This window comes from Geospiza fortis, unplaced genomic scaffold, assembly GCF_000277835.1.
Source record: "Geospiza fortis unplaced genomic scaffold, GeoFor_1.0 scaffold148, whole genome shotgun sequence".
Classification (NCBI taxonomy): domain Eukaryota; kingdom Metazoa; phylum Chordata; class Aves; order Passeriformes; family Thraupidae; genus Geospiza; species Geospiza fortis.
This window is the reverse complement of record NW_005054655.1, coordinates 159,526-175,003: the sequence shown is the minus strand read 5'-3', so window position 1 is coordinate 175,003 and position 15,478 is coordinate 159,526. Positions and strand designations below refer to the sequence as shown.

The window sequence follows — 15,478 nt, the reverse complement described above, 5'->3', positions numbered from 1 at the left end:
TTGGTTTGGGAGATGGTGGAGCAAGGAGGATAAGGGGCCATGCCCAAGACAAGAGGGACTTGTCTCACACCAAGTTTTCCGTGCACCTGGATCCTGCCCAGAGGCAGCAGCACTGCTGGGGTGGTGGGGATGGGCTGGGGCAGAGGGAAAGGATGAGAACAAACCTGCTGGAAATGGAGACATCCCAGTGGAACGAGAGAGAAGATGATACAGACAGGCACACGGGGTTTGGGAGGGGACAGTCACAGGAGGAACATTAAGGATCATCTACTTCCAACGCCCTGCCTTGGACACCTTCCACCATCCCAGGCTGCTCCAAGCCCTGTCCAGCCTGGCCTGGGACACTCCCAGGGATGGGCTTGGCAGCACCCAGCAGGTGCCAGGTGCTCCTGACTCCAGGGACAGGATGATGATGGACACTGGGAGCATTCCCAGAGAGCCCCATGTCCTTGTCCCCACAAGAGCCCCATGTCCTTGTGCCTTTGGGAATGGCTGCTCAGCTCCAGCGATTTCGGGGCTCCATGGAGGAACTGCCAGGCTGAGTGTCCAGTCTGAGATATCCAACCATTCCCTTCCGGGGTCTGAGAGTGAACAGGGAAAGGGATGTGCTCTCTTCAGAGCAGAGAGATGCACACTTTAGCGCCAGGCACCGCTTCATTTCAAACTTAAACTTAATTTAAAAGAGAAGTTGATCACCAGCTCCTCGGATCCCCTGGGATTTGCCCCCTGCTCCCATGGAGGAGGGAGCCAGGCCACGCTCCATCCCCTCTCCTTCCTCCAGCCCCCGAATGTCTCCTGGCTGCCCCGAGCAGGGCAGAGCGAGGCGGCGGGAGGGCTCCGGCTCTCCCAGCTGATTATGGACATCACACCCCATTCACAGGCTGTCAGCGCAGCCTCGCAGACAATTATCGGGAACAAGGAGCGGATTGGAAAAATCCACAGGGGCACCTCCACCTGGAGAGGAGAGCGAGAAATGGTGTGTGAGAGGTCAGCGTGAGAGCGAGCGGGGAAGGAGGAGCAGCCCCGCGGCACGGGAAGGAGCGGGAGTGCTGGAAAGGGAAAGATTCGGATTGCTGGAAAGGGATAGAATAGGATTGATGGAAAGGGATGGAATGGGATTGATGGAAAGGGAGGGAATGGGATTGCTGGAAAGGGATGGAATAGGAGTGATGGAAAGGGATGGAATGGGATTGCTGGAATGGGTAGGGAAGGAATGGGATTGCTGGAAAGGGAAGGACTGGGATTGCTGGAATGGGTAAGGAAGAAATGGGATTCCAGGCATGGGAAGGAATGGGATTGCTGGAATGGGTAAGGAAGAAATGGGATTGATGGTGTGGGAAGGAATGGGATTGATAGGAAAAGAGAAGGAATGGGATTGCTGGAAAGGGAAGGAATGGGATTCATCAAAAAAGAAAGAATGGGAATTATGAAAAAAGAAGGAATGGGATTGCTGGAAAGGGCAGGAAAGGAATTGCTGGAATGGGAAGGAGTAGGATTGATGGTGTGGGAAGGATTTGGATTGCTGGAAAGGGAAGAAATGGGATTGCTGGAAAGGGAAGGAATGGGATTGATCAAAAAAGAAAGAATGGGAATGATGAAAAAAGAAGGAATGGGATTGCTGAAAAGGGAAGGAATGGGATTGATGGAAAAGGAAGAAATGGGATTGATGGTGTGGGAAGGAATGGGATTGCTGGAATGGGAAGAAATAGCATGGATGGAAAGGGAAGGATTGGGATTGATGGAAGGGGAAGAAATGGGATTGCTGGAAAGGGAAGGATTGGGATTGATGGAAAAGGAAGAAATGGGATTGATGGAAAGGGAAGGATTTGGATTGCTGGAAGAGGAAGAAATGGGATTGCTGGCATGGGAAGGAATGGCATTGATGGAAATGGAAGGATTGGGATTGCAGGATTTGGAGCTGCTCTTGGCAGAACTGGAAGCTGTGATCAGGGAAATTGAAAAGCCGATGGACAAAGCTCCAATCCCACAGCAAAACTGGGAGGTGCTTCAAGGAGAAGGTCCAGAGGGACCCAAAAAATGACCCCAGAGGGTTCCAGAGGGATCAGCCCACGTTAACCCCACCAGTCACCAATCCAAAGGTCCCAGCAGCAATGACAATGCAGGAAACAGGGAATGGCTGCTCCTGGCCCTTGGCTGATTTAATTCAGGCCTTTCAGCACAGCCCCAAGAGTCACCTCTGACCCAAAGTTTCATCTAAGTCCTGAAGAGCTGAGCCAGCACCAAAAGGGATCAGCAATGCCACAGCAAATGGAGCTGGGATCTGGAATTAGGAACTGGAAAATCCTGGAACGGGTTAGTTTGGAAGGGCCCTAAATCCCCTCTCATCCATCTCTCACCTTCCACTGGGCCAGGGTGCTCCAAGCTGCACTTGGACACTTCCAGGGATTGCCCAATTTCCCTGGGCAGAAGAAACCTTCTTCCACATAGAAATAATAAAGTTGTTATAAATAATTATTATCTATATAAAATTATAATATCTAAAAAGCAATTGTTGCCAATAAAATCGGCTTCATGAGCTTTTTTAATCTTCTAAAAGCGTGAAAAATAGCAGAGTAAGAGTGTGTGTGTCAGCTGGAAAGAGTTTCTGTCTCATCACAGCCCCCCTGATCTGTGCAGCTCTTGGCACTGGAATACTGGGGGAATAAAAAATTCCAAACATTTAAAATACATTTGGTCTTTCTCAAGTCTTTTTACTTCTCCCTGCCTTTGTTTGCCTTGTTTAGGAAAACCAGCTGGTGTTAATTGCACTTCATGCACCACCAGCATGAACAGCAGCCAGATATCAGGAATTGGAGCCTGATCCCAGGAATCCACTCAATTGTTTGGGGAAAAAAATTACATTATCACTCTTCAGAACAGCGGTAAAGTGAGGGAGCAAAAGAAAAGGCAGGAAAGAGGCTGGTGGGGGGAAAGCGGGATAAAAATAAACTACAATCACAGAAAGAGAAAAGGAGATGTTAGAGGATGGAATTCCCAGAGCAGCTGTGGCTGCCCCTGGATCCCTGGAATGTCCCAGGCCAGGTTGGACATTGGGGCTTGGAGCACCTGGGATAGTGGGAGGTGTCCCTGCCATGGCAGGGGGGGGGGGGGATGGGATTTGGGATTTGGGATTTGGGATCTGTTCCAACCCAAACACCTTTCCCAGCCTTATTTCAAGTGATTCCTTCATCCGAGTCATGCACAGGAGAAGGGACGAAGTTATGGACCTGGCACAGCTCTGTGCTGTGACTTGGGTTGGGATGGGAGTAGTTGGAGAGAAAAGGAAATGTGGGGAGAAAAATGTGGAATAAAATAATATTGATTCCTCCCCAGATTCACCCTGTAGGGCTGGAAATCAGGAGCTGCGGTTGTAGCAATTCCTCTCTCTCTAGAAAGGGAAGAAAATCAGGATATTTGCAAAGATTTCCCATTTAACCGCAGGACAATGAGGCCAAGCCCAGCCCTGATGGAGCAGTGTGCTTGTCCCTGCTGTGAGGACACAGAGGGTGAGGCACAGCACAAATTCACTGCTCTGTCCTCTCTGGGCTTCTCCTGGCCCTTTTCCACCTGCACACAGGGAAGGGTCTCCCCCCAGTGACTGAGCCCAGGGCCTCCCTGCTGGGCAGGGCTTTCTCCAGGCTGGAGGGAGCTCTGAGGGCTTTCAGGACACAGCATTCCACAACTGCAGGAGTGTTCCCAGTGGGATGTCTGTGGGGACACAGAAACCTCACTGCACATCCCCTGTGCCAGCCCTGCTCTGCTGGGAAGGTTTTCTTCCAACATCAGAGAGGAGGAGAACCTCTAAAGGCTGCTGGCCTTCATGTTTCATGTGGAGAAAACCTCCTTCCAACATCAGGAAAAAACGCCTGTGAAGGCAGCTGCTCTCCCTGCCCTGCGTGGAGGGAGACCTCCCAACATCCAGGAGGAGAAGAACCTCTAAAGAAGAACCTCACATGCTGCTCTTCATGCTCCATGTGGAGGAAAACCTCCTTCCAACATCAGGAAGAAGAACCCTTGAAGGTTTTTGCCCTTCATGCTCCATGTGGAGAAAAACCTCCCAACATCCAAAAGGAGAAGAACCTCTAAAGGCTTCTGTCCTTCATGCTCCATGTGGAGGAAAAGCTTCCAACATTCAGAAGGAGAACTCCTAAAGGCTGCTGCCCTTCATATTGCACATGAAGAAAAAGCTCCTTCCAACATCAGGATAGAAGAAAAACCCCTGAAAGTTTTTGCCCTTCAGCTCCACATGGAGGAAAAGCTTCCAACATGCAGAAGGAGAAGAACCTCTAAAGGCTGCTGCCCTTCATGGTCCACGTGGAGGAAAAGCTCTTTCCAACATCATGATAGAAGAAGAACCCCTGAAGGTTTTTGCCCCTCATGCTCCACGTGAAAGAAAACATCTTTCCAACATCAGGAAGGAGAATAACCCATGAAGGTTTTTGCCCTTCATGCTCCATGTGGAGGAAAAGCTCCTTCCAACATCAGGCAGGAGAAGAACCCAAGAAGATTTTTGCCCTTCATGCTCCATGTGGGGGAAAATCTCCCAGCATCCAGAAGAAGAACGTCTAAAGGCTGCTGCCCTTCATAGTCCACGTGGAGGAAAAGCTCTTTCCAACATCATGATAGAAGAAGAACCCCTGAAGGTTTTTGCCTTTCATCCTCCACATGGAGGAAAACCTCCCAGTCATCAGGAAGAAGAACCCTTGGAAGGGTTTTGCCCTTCATGTTTCACATGGGGAAAAATATCTCCGCATCCAGAAGAAGAACGTCTAAAGGCTGCTGCCCTTCATAGTCCACGTGGAGGAAAAGCTCTTTCCAACATCATGATAGAAGAAGAACCCCTGAAGGTTTTTGCCTTTCATCCTCCACATGGAGGAAAACCTCCCAGTCATCAGGAAGAAGAACCCTTGGAAGGGTTTTGCCCTTCATGCTTCACATGGAAGAAAACATCCCAACATCAGAAAGGAGAACCCCAGAAGGTTTTTGCCCTTCGTGCTCCACGTGGATGAAAACCTCCCAAACATCAGGAAGAAGAACCCTTGGAAGGGTTTTGCCCTTCATGTTTCACATGGGGAAAAATATCTCCGCATCCAGAAGAAGAACCTCTAAAGGCTGCTGCCCTTCATATTTCACGTGGAGGAGAAGCTCCTTCCAACATCAGGATAGAAGAAGAACCCATGAAAGTTTTTGCCCTTCATGCTCAACTTGGAGGAAAACCTTCCAAAGATCAGGAAGGAGAAGAACCCCTGAAGGTTTTTGCCCTTCATGCTCAACTTGGAGGAAAACCTTCCAAAGATCAGGAAGGAGAAGAACCCCTGAAGGTTTTTACCCTTCATGGTCCACATGGAGGAAAACATCTCAAACATCAGGAAGGAGAACCCCAGAAGGTTTTTGCCCTTCAGCTCCCAAACATCAGGCAGGAGAAGAATCCCAGAAGGTTTTTGCTCTTCTCCACCCCGGACCATCCACAGCCCCACAGAAAGCTCCTGCCTGTCCCTGTGGCACTGTTCTGACCCCCTGAGCACCCCAGCTCCGAGCCAGCACTGTTCCACACACCCAGGGCATCCAGGTGGGATGCCAGCCTGGGGGACAGGGTGGCCCTGCCCAGGAGGGAGCAGCTTTCCCGTGCAGGGAGATCTCTGCTTGCACCAGGCTGGAACTCCCCAGTTTTATTCCCTGCCCATCTCAGGGAGCTTCCCACACCTCTTTGCACAGGGGTGTTTCCCAGAGCACCCCAAGGTCCCTTCTGCCCTCTGGAGCTGCCCTGCAGGCTCTGAGCAGCCCAAGGAACTCCAGCTCCCCAAGTCCTGCACAGCCCTGCAGCACGGACAGCTCCACACCCACGGGGTCCTTACCAAAGCCTCCCAGCTGCTCGGGGGACAAAGCTCTGCCAAGATCCTTGTCCGTGTGTCCTGCCCCTCTAATCTGCCCCTGTTCCAAGAGGGAGAGGAGCATTAATGCCAAAACCACGGGATCAGCAGCACCACAGCGTGCCAGGGTGTGAGGGGCAGCAGCTCGTCCAGCTGGGGACTGGCACCTCAGGGACACACAAGGTGACAAAAATGCTGGCCTAAGCACTGAGGAGCTCAGGGAAACCATCCCACGCTTCCTCTGGAAGCTGTGGATGGAAAACCAAAGCGCTGAGGTTGTTAGGATGGAGATTAGGGTTAAAGTTGAGCTGGAAAAGTGAGCACTAATCCTGGGTGAGGAGGTGGGAGCTCAGGTGAGTCAGGGTGTGAGCCCAGGTGAGCCAGGCTGGGAGCTCAGGTGAGCCAGGGTGTGAGCCCAGGTGAGCCAGGCTGGGAGCTCAGGTGAGCCAGACTGGGTTTTAAGCTCAGGTGAGCCAGGGTGTGAGCCCAAGTGAGCCAGGCTGGGGGCTCAGGTGAGCCAGACTGGGTTTTAAGCTCAGGTGAGCCAGGGTGTGAGCCCAGGTGAGCCAGGCTGGGCTGGGAGCAGGGTGAGCTCTGCAGGAAGGGACAGCAGAGGGGACAGGAGCAGCAGTGCCCAGCACACAGACTGAGACATGGCAAACCATCCTGCACAGGGGTACCCAATACGATGGAGTTTTCCCTCAAAACCTCGAGGCACTTCAACAACTCCACACCCTTTGGAAAACGGTCTGGCAGCTGCACAAGGAGCAAATTGTCCATGACCTGAAAAAATGGGGAAATGTCTTGGCCAGAGGGAAAAATACCAACTGCTGTGGGATCTGTAATGCTCCAAAGGAAAAGGTACAACCACTCAGTTTGGGGCTTATTTGAAACCCCAGTGCAAGGAATAACTTTCCCAAGCTGCTCCTCAAAACTGTTCCTGCCCATTTGGGAAGAGCTGATCCTGCTCCTGATGTCAACCTGTGCTCCTGGGAATGTATCGAAAGCCACAAGAGCTTGATTTTAGGAATGTTAAAATCTCTCACAGATTATTTCACACAGAACTGCAGAGGAGGCCCTGGAGCTGCTCCTCTGCTCTGGAGCCAGGCTGGGAGAGCTGGGAATGTTCCCCTGGAGAAGGGAAAAATCCAGGGAATCCTCAGAGTGCCTGCAGGGGCTCCAGGAGAGCTGGAGAGGGACTGGGGACAAGGCCTGCAGGGACAGGAGCCAGGGAATGGCTCCCACTGGGAAAGGGGAGATTGGGCTGGCATCTTGGCAAGGAATTCCTGGCTGGGCTGGAATTCCCAGATTTGCTGGGGCTGCCCCTGGATCCCTGGCAGTGCCCAGGCCAGGCTGGACATTGGGAGCAGCCTGGGACAGTGGGAGGTGTCCCTGCCATGTATGGGGTGGCACTGGGTGGGATTTGAGGTCCCTTCCCACCCAACCCATTCCAGGGTTCCACACCACGACCTGAACTCCAGCTCCAGCTTGGAACACATCCACAGGGGAAGATGTAATTCTATCCCCCAGCGGAACATTCCAGAACTCTGCCTCTCCTCTCCTGCCACCCAGGGCCCTGCAGCCTCGAAGTCTCTCAATTAGCCTGGTTAATTAATTCCCCACCAATTAACGCACGAGGGAGAGTGGGAGTTCACAGAGCAGCCAAGGCACAGCACAGGAGGGGCTGGGTTCTGGTTCTGCCGCAAAGCTCGGGCATGCAGGGCCAGCCACACCCCAGGTGACAGCATTTGCTGGTTATCAAAACGGAGTTAAGTCAATTAAAAGACATCAACATGCTCAGCGACCCAAAAAACATCTCCCAAGCAGCTCCTTAGTCATGAAATCCAGAGACATAAAGAGTTACCCACTGCTATTGAGACAGCACTTATGACAGCTCCCAAGTAGCCCTGGATGAACTTGGATGTCGGAGAAGGCTTTGGAAAGAAAAACAAAACATATTTTCAATAAACAAACTTCTGGTTATTAATATTCAACCCTTTTTTCCCCCCTTTTTTTTTGTTTGTTTGTTTTGGTTTTGGTGTATTTGTTTCAGAGCAGAGACAGGTTTAATTTTGTCATATTGTTCTGGGACACATGGGCTGTCATCCCAAGAGGCAAAAGCGAGGAAATCGTGGCCTCCTGAGCAAGGTTACAGGGAATGGAAAATTAATTGGCATCAGAAAATTATAATAATAGCAGCTCAAAGGAAGGATGTGAGTGAAATTCAGCAAATGGTACCAAATTAGCATTTCTACCCTGGAGTGCTGAACCCCAAACTCGCCACAGTCAATATTTCATCTGTGAAATGTTCTCTCAGTGAGCTGGATGGATTCCAGCTCAGCTTCCCACATCCCAACACGGGATGAATGGAGGCTGAGGAGAAGGAAGGGAGCAGGGACAGAATCACCAAGATGGAGCAGGGACAGCCCCAGCACTTTCCAGGGACAGCCCCACCAAGGATGGAGCAGGGACAGCCCCACCAAGGGTGGAAAAGGGAGAGCCCCAGCACTCCCCAGGGACAGCCCCACCAAGGATGGAGCAGGGACAGCCCCACCAAGGATGGAGCAGGAACAGCCCCAGCACTCCCTAGGAACAGCCCCAGCACTTCCCACTGCCACCAGCACGAACAAAAGCCTTGGGAGATTGGATGATGGAGCTTCCTCCTGCTCCCCCAACCCAGGCACCATTCTGCTCTGTGCTCTTTCAGATCCCAGTTAATCCATTCCAGACCAGTTGGGACCATGGACTGGTTCAGCTCCAAGGCCCTGAGCCTCATTTCTGTGCCTGGAGTGATTCCCAGATCCTTGTGCTGGTTACACTGAGTTTAAACACGGGACAATGGCCAGTCTAGACATCCCCCAGTGGCCACCCCAGAGGTTTCATGGTCACCCCAGAGGTTTCATGGTCACCCCAGAGGTTTCATGGCCACAGAAGAGGCAGGATTGGTGTTTCCATGTGGGAATGCCCCAGGGCAGGCCCACAGCTGCCTCATGGCTGTGTGTAGGAATTAGCACAGCTGTGATTCAAAGTCAGCCAGATTTTACCCCAAAAGAACCAGGTGTGAGTTTTGAGCCCTGGGAATCATTTGTTTAAGTTAGAGTGAGCTTGAGAGTTCCCCCACAAGCCTTTGGTGTTATGCTAAGCTGTCCAAGTCCTGCTCCCCTATTGGCTATGCCCTGTTATGTATTCCCTGTATGTTACACTAAGTTCTGCTCCCCTATTGGTTACTTGTTTCCCCTATATGGTTATAGTTCCAGAATGTTCCACCCCCAAGTGTATATATTGTTGCTTCCCCTTTGTCTCAGGTCTTTGGATCCTGCCCCTGCTCAACTTCTCCATGTTTGTTGTTTTTCACTCTGTTGTTAAAGTTCTTTTTGGGCAGCTCCATTGAACCTGCTCCTTTTCATTTTTACCACCCTCACCATGAAGTTAGGGCCCAGGGAGGTTTGTCATGGCCACCCTCAATGCACTGGAATCAGGAACCAGGGAGGTTTGTCATGGCCACCCTCACCCTGAAATCAGGGACCAGAGAGGTTTGTCATGGCCACCCTCACCCTGAAATCAGGGACCAGAGAGGTTTGTCATGGCCACTGTCACTGCACCAGAGTCAGGGCCCAGAGAGGTTTGTCAGGCACACTCGGTCCCTGAAATCAGGGCCTAGAGAGGTTTGTCACAGTCACCCTCACTGCTCTGGAGACAGGAACCAGGGAGGTTTGTCAGCCACCCTCACCCTGGAATCAGGAACCAGGGGTGTTTGTCACCCCCACCTTCACCCTGGAATCAGGGCCCAGAGAGGTTTGTCATGGCCACCCTCACTGCCCTGAAGTCAGGGATAAGAGAAGTTTTTCAGCCCCCCTCACCCTGGAATCAGGACCCAGGGGTGTTTGTCACCTCACGGCGACAGCTGGCTCACCTTGCTCGCGTTGCGGTTTGCATAGTTCACACACGCGTTGTGGCTCTGGTTCAACCACTGCGGGACACAGAGACACAGCATCAGCACAAACCCAACAAAATCTGACCTTCTGGGAGTTCTGAGGGAAATCTCATGTGCCCTTGGACTGCTCCCAGCACAGCACCTCGCTGCTGCAGGGTCTAGGTGTGAGTTGATGCCTTTCAAAAGGAGGGATGGGAATTCCGAGGTGTCCGGTGTCCCAAGGGCAGCTCTGCTTCCCTGGATGGGCAACTCCTCTCCTGGTCCCATCTCCCTCACTGCTGTTGGGTTTTAATCCCACAGAATCCCAGGATCACTGAGGCTGGAAAATCCCTCCAGGGTCACCCAACCCAAGCTGTGCCTGTTTCCCCCTTGTCCCCAGCCCAGAGCTCTGAGTGCCACGTCCAGGCCTTCCTGGGATATCTCCAGGGATGGGGTCTCCACCACCTCCCTGGGCAGCCCCTGCCAATATCCAATCTCCCTTAATGTGAAGGAATTCCTCCAGGCGTCCTGGCCAAACCCACATGCAGTCAGGATGCAGCAGTGCCATTCCAGCAGGCCCTTCCTGAGCTCCACAGGCTCCCAAGAGGCTTCTGAGGAGCAGGAGATGAGCAGATGGCCCAGCTCATGGACACACATGGCATTAAACTGGCTGGAACAGAGCACTTGGGGCTGCCCCCGAATCCCTGGAAGTGTCCAAGGCCAGGCTGGACAGGGCTTGGAGCCCCCTGGGATGGGGGGAGGTGTCCCTGCTCACCTGGGGTGGAATGGGATGGGATTTATGGTCCCTTCCCACCCAAACCAGCCTGGGATTCCATCCCAGATGTCCCCAGACAGGGCAGGTGAGCGGCCTTCAAAGCCCTGAGTGACCCAGGATGTCCCCAGCCACTCCTCCTGTGGGGCAGCTCCCAGCCAGACCCAGCACACCCCAAACTCGTGGCAGATCCCCACACTCCAGGCAGATCCCACCCTGCTCTGAGCCTTCCTGACTGCACAGCTCCATCCCCACTCTCAGTGCAGACAATAAAAAGACATTTGCCACAGAAAGGAGGCTGAAAATAACTCGTTCCTTCGTTTCAGCTGGCGACGGAATCACACTCGTGGTGTGTTTACTATGGAGCTCTCCTTCCCGTGCCTGCTTCCTCCCCTTACTCTTAATTCCCAGAATGTGAATGGGAAATCACACCAGCACCTCCCTACACACAGATTGTTTTCCCGCAGAGTTCCTGTGGCAGACTCAGTGCAGGGCTCCTGGGCTTTGCCATGAACACCTATTCCCAAAATTCCCAGCAACAGGGCCTCCCATCATCCCCAGCCCTTCCAACATCCTTCCCCAAGGAAAATCCCAGCTCCTCATCCTCCCAAAGGCAGATGGGTGGGTTTAGGGCCAGCCCCTCCATGGATGTGCACATGGAAGAATCACTTACACCCTGACAAAATGGCTCCAAAATCTGATTTTTGCTTCTGGCCTGCTCTGCCTCTTCCTTGCCATGGCACAGGAAGGTGTGGGGTGGAAAGGGGAGCCCAGATTTGTTTCCAGCCCCTTGCAGGCCTTTCCCTGAAGGGATCCAGGCACAGCCTGTCCCTAAAGCACGGCCAGGAGGGACAGCCATGGTTCTCCTCTTGGTTCCAACCTGTCCTGGGCTGTAGGATAAGTGTGTATTTTATTGCCATCTGTCAGAGCTGGGGCAGTTCTCTGCTGTCCATGGGGCAGTTTTTTCTTTATCTCTGCCACAGCCAATCCTCCCTCCAGGAGATCTCTGCTGTCCATGGCCACTGAGTGTCCCTGCAGGGCTGATCCAATTCCAGCATCCCATGGGGAGATGCTGTGCCCAGGGGAGGAGCCAAGCATTCCTACCTGGATCCAATCTGAGCCTGGAGCAGCACAGCAGCCTTTGCCCACTGCATTGCCAGAGGAGCAGCTTTCTGCTGCCCTGCATTGCCAGAGGGAGCCCAGGCCCATCTGCAGCAGCCCTGGAGCTGCAGAGGAAAACTCCCCCCTTGTGCAGGATCCCTGCTCCAGCAGCAGCACAGCTGGCACTGCAGGAGGGCTGAGCCCCCATGGGATGGGGCTGTGCCACCCCCTGGCACACAGGGGACAGGGCACATTCTCACTCTGGCAGGGTTGTTTTGTACTACTGCATTTGTGTTTTTAATATTCCTGTTAAAGAACTGTTATTCCTGCTCCCATATCTTTCCCTGAGAGCCCCTTAATTTCAAAATTACAATAATTTGTAGGGAAGGGATTTACATTTTCCATTTCAGGGGAGGCTCCTGCCTTCCTCAGCAGACACCTGGCTTTTCAAACCCAGACACCTCCCCACATTCCCACCCTTCCCAAGGAGCCTCACCTGCCAAAACACAGTGGAGGCCAGGGTCTGGTTGGGCAGGAGGAGACCAACAACCTGCAGGAGGAGAGATTCTCTCATTATTAAAGCATCCCTGCCTTGCTCTCCGTGCTTCTCCAGGCATGCAAACAGCCAAGCTGATTTCCAGGGACTTGAATAAATTATCCTCATTTCTGGCTTAATTTCATTCCTGTTATTTTTGTCATCCCAGTCATTACCAGCCTCCTGTCTCTCCGTTTTCCAGGGGTGGAACTGGCTGATGTCACTGCCCCTGAATGCTCTGCACATTTAATTATCACAATTAATAACCACCTGCTCGTGATACACCCTGAAATTCCCCTGGCAGCTGGCACTGCCCAAAGAGCCCATGAAAACCCAAACAATTCCCTAATCCAGGTGTTTCTGGAGGGAAACACAAACCCTGCACGGAGGCAGGAGTTCAAACGGGGGATTCTCATTTTCCCTTGGCACATTCCCTCTTTGGGGCACCAGAAAAAAACCCCGCTGGGATCTGAGGGCAGCAGAGCCACCTGGGAGCACTTTGCTCCTGTTTGGGAGCCTGGGATTTATTTTCATTCCATTTATTTTAATTAATTCATCTGTTTTAGAGCATCGCTGTCCCCCCGAGGCTCGGGGCAGCCCAGCCCAGCACATCTGGCCAGATGTTCCCTGCTGGGGCCTGCACTGGGACACCAGAGGCTCCGCAAGGTCACCCCTGGCAGCACCTGAGGCCACACAGGTGTGTCCTGGGCCTGGGGTGTCCTTGGGCCGTGTCTGACAGCACCACAGGGACACAGCTCTGCAAATTCCATCCCTGGCACACCGAATACCTGCCTCAGGGCCAGCCTTCCCTGTTTAAAGCAGTTTTTTCTTGGTTTTGGGGCCATCTTTCCTGCTTTAAGGACATTTTTCCTGCTATAGAGCCATTTTACTTGTTTTAGGGCCATTTTTTACTGGTTTAGGGCAATTTTTTCCTGGTTTTGGGTCATTTTTCCTGCTTTAAGGCAGATTTTCTTGTTTTAGGGCCATATTTCCTTCTTTCAGGCAGTTTTTCTTGTTTTAGGGCCATATTTCCTTCTTTCAGGCAGTTTTTTCTTGTTTTAGGGCCATGTTTCCTGCTTTAAGGCAGTTTTTTTTCCTTAGGACCATCTTTCCTGCTTTAGGGATCTTTTTCCTGCTGTAGAGCCATTTTTCTTCTTTTAGGGCCATTTTTTACTGGTTTAGGGCAATTTTTTCCTCTTTTAGGGTCATTTTCCCTCATTTAAGGCAGATTTTTTTGTTTTAGGGCCATGTTTCCTGCTTTCAGGCAGTTTTCCTTTCCTTAGGACCATCTTTCCTGTTTTAGGGCCATTTTTCCTGCTATAGAGCCATTTTTCTTGTTTTGGGGCCATTTTTCCTGTTTTAGGGCAAATTTGTCCTGTTTTAGGGTCATTTTTTCCTGCTTTAGGGCATTCTTTTCTTGTTTTAGGGCCACATTTCCTGTTTTAGGGCCACATTTCCTGCTTTAGGGCCATTTTTCCTGGTTTAGGGCCATTTTTCCTGCTTTAGGGCCACATTTCCTGCTTTAGGGCCATTTTTTCCTGCTTTAGGGCCATTTTTCTTGTTTTAGAGCCATGTTTCCTGGTTTAAAGCATTTTTCTTCTTTTCGTGCCCTTTTTCCCGCTTCAGGCCACCAGCAGCTGACGAAGAGGAAAGGGATGCAGGCGAGGGGATCCCAAGGACCAGCCCCACAAACGCAGCCAGGACAAAGAATTCCCAGCAAGGTGAGCGAGCCTGGCACCCCTGCCTGCCGGTGCCCGGAGCTCCCCACCTTTCTGGAGGTGTTTCCTGCCTGCAAAGCCCTGCGGAATTCAGAGGTTGAGCGACTCTTCAACCCCGTCCGTTCACTCCCAACGCTGGGAGCTCATCGCCACCCTCAGAGCTTCCCCAGAGCCTCCTCCCCGCTCATTCCCAGGAATCTGGGAAGGGATGGGATGGAGTCCTGTCCTCCCAGGAACACAAGCCGTGTGAAGAACGACTGAGGGAGCTGGGGCTGTTCAGCCTGGAGAAAAGGAGACTCAGAGGTGGCCTTGTCACTCTCTGCAGCTCCCTGAAGGGCGGCTGTGCTGAGCTGGGGTCGGTCTCTTTCTCTGGGCAACAACAGACAGAACAAGAGGACACAGCCTCAAGCTGCGCCAAGGGAGGTACAGGCTAGAATTAAGGAGGAAGTTTTTCACAGAAAGAGTGGTCAAATACTGGAATCATCTACCCAGGGAGGTGGTGGAGTCACCATCCCTCGATGTGTTTAAAAAAAGACTGGATCTGGCACTCGGTGCCGTGATCTAGTTGAGGTGTTAGAAGATGGGCTGGACTCGATGATCTTAAAGGTCTCTTCCAACCTAGAAATTCTGTGATTCTGTGATTCTGTGACCCCCAGGGATGGAGGGAACGTCTCCAACGGCGCCCAACAAAGGGGGCCGGCGCTTGGGCGGCCTCGTTCCCTTCCCATCCCCTCTCCCTTCTCCTCCTCCTCCTCCAGCTTTTCCTCCCACTCTCGTGGAGTTGCAGGGACTTTGTTCCCTGGCCCGGAGCCAGCTCCCACTAATTTACGGCTCCGTTCCCCCCACGCGGAGCTCGGCATTAATTAACACGGCCCCAAACGAAGCCCCCCTAACCCCAAACCCAACCCCAAGCCCCTGGAGCCCCCAAACCGGCGGGAGGATGAGGCTGGGGAAGGAACAGGGCCAGGCAGAGGCTGGGGCTGAGCGCCGGGGGAAAATTCCGGCGGGGGGAAAATAAATAAATAAAGAAAAAAAAGAGCACCCAAAATCTGTATGACTGAAAGAGGCACGTTTAAATGCAAACTCTCCATATGTGCAAGAGTCTGTCAAGAAATGTACAATTTCACTTTTAATTACTGTCAGGGGAAAAAATAACTAAGAAGGAAAACAAAATATAAAAAAAAAAAAAAAAAAAAGAGAGAGAGCTCCTAAACACTGGCGAAGTGTCAGCGACAGAATTTAATTGGTGATCAGGTGTGAAGGGCCCTTGGTGGCCCCAAAGCCACCCCGTGGGCATTGAGCAGCCCCAGCTCAAACCCCAAATCCTGCCTAAGGTGGGACGGCTGCCTGCAGCCCCAAATTCCCACCTGGGTCCTCAGGGGCTCCCTAAAACCTCACCCAGAGCCCGATTTTGGGTGGCTGGGGGAAATAAGGTGCTGAGAGCTGTGGTGGCAGCAGGACTCTGCCCTCAAGGCCAAGCTTGAGCTGAATTTCCTAAAGATGGATAAATCTTCCCCCAAAAGGAGAAAACAGCGGCCTGGGGAAGAGGCTCCAGCCCAGCAGCTGCTT

At 52.2% G+C, this 15,478-nt stretch overlaps 1 protein-coding gene across 1 annotated transcript in view; it reads right to left on the bottom strand.

Moving 5' to 3' along the window:
* The window catches only part of SFXN5 (sideroflexin 5), a 101,605-nt gene that overhangs the window by 48,079 nt on the left and 38,048 nt on the right, over positions 1-15,478 (bottom strand). The window contains exons 7-9 of the mRNA XM_031064918.1: positions 12,153-12,206; positions 9,784-9,840; positions 7,739-7,804 (exon numbers count right to left, since the gene is read on the bottom strand). Coding sequence (XP_030920778.1) covers positions 7,739-7,804; positions 9,784-9,840; positions 12,153-12,206 — 177 coding nt within the window. The remainder of the gene's footprint in view (positions 1-7,738; positions 7,805-9,783; positions 9,841-12,152; positions 12,207-15,478) is intronic.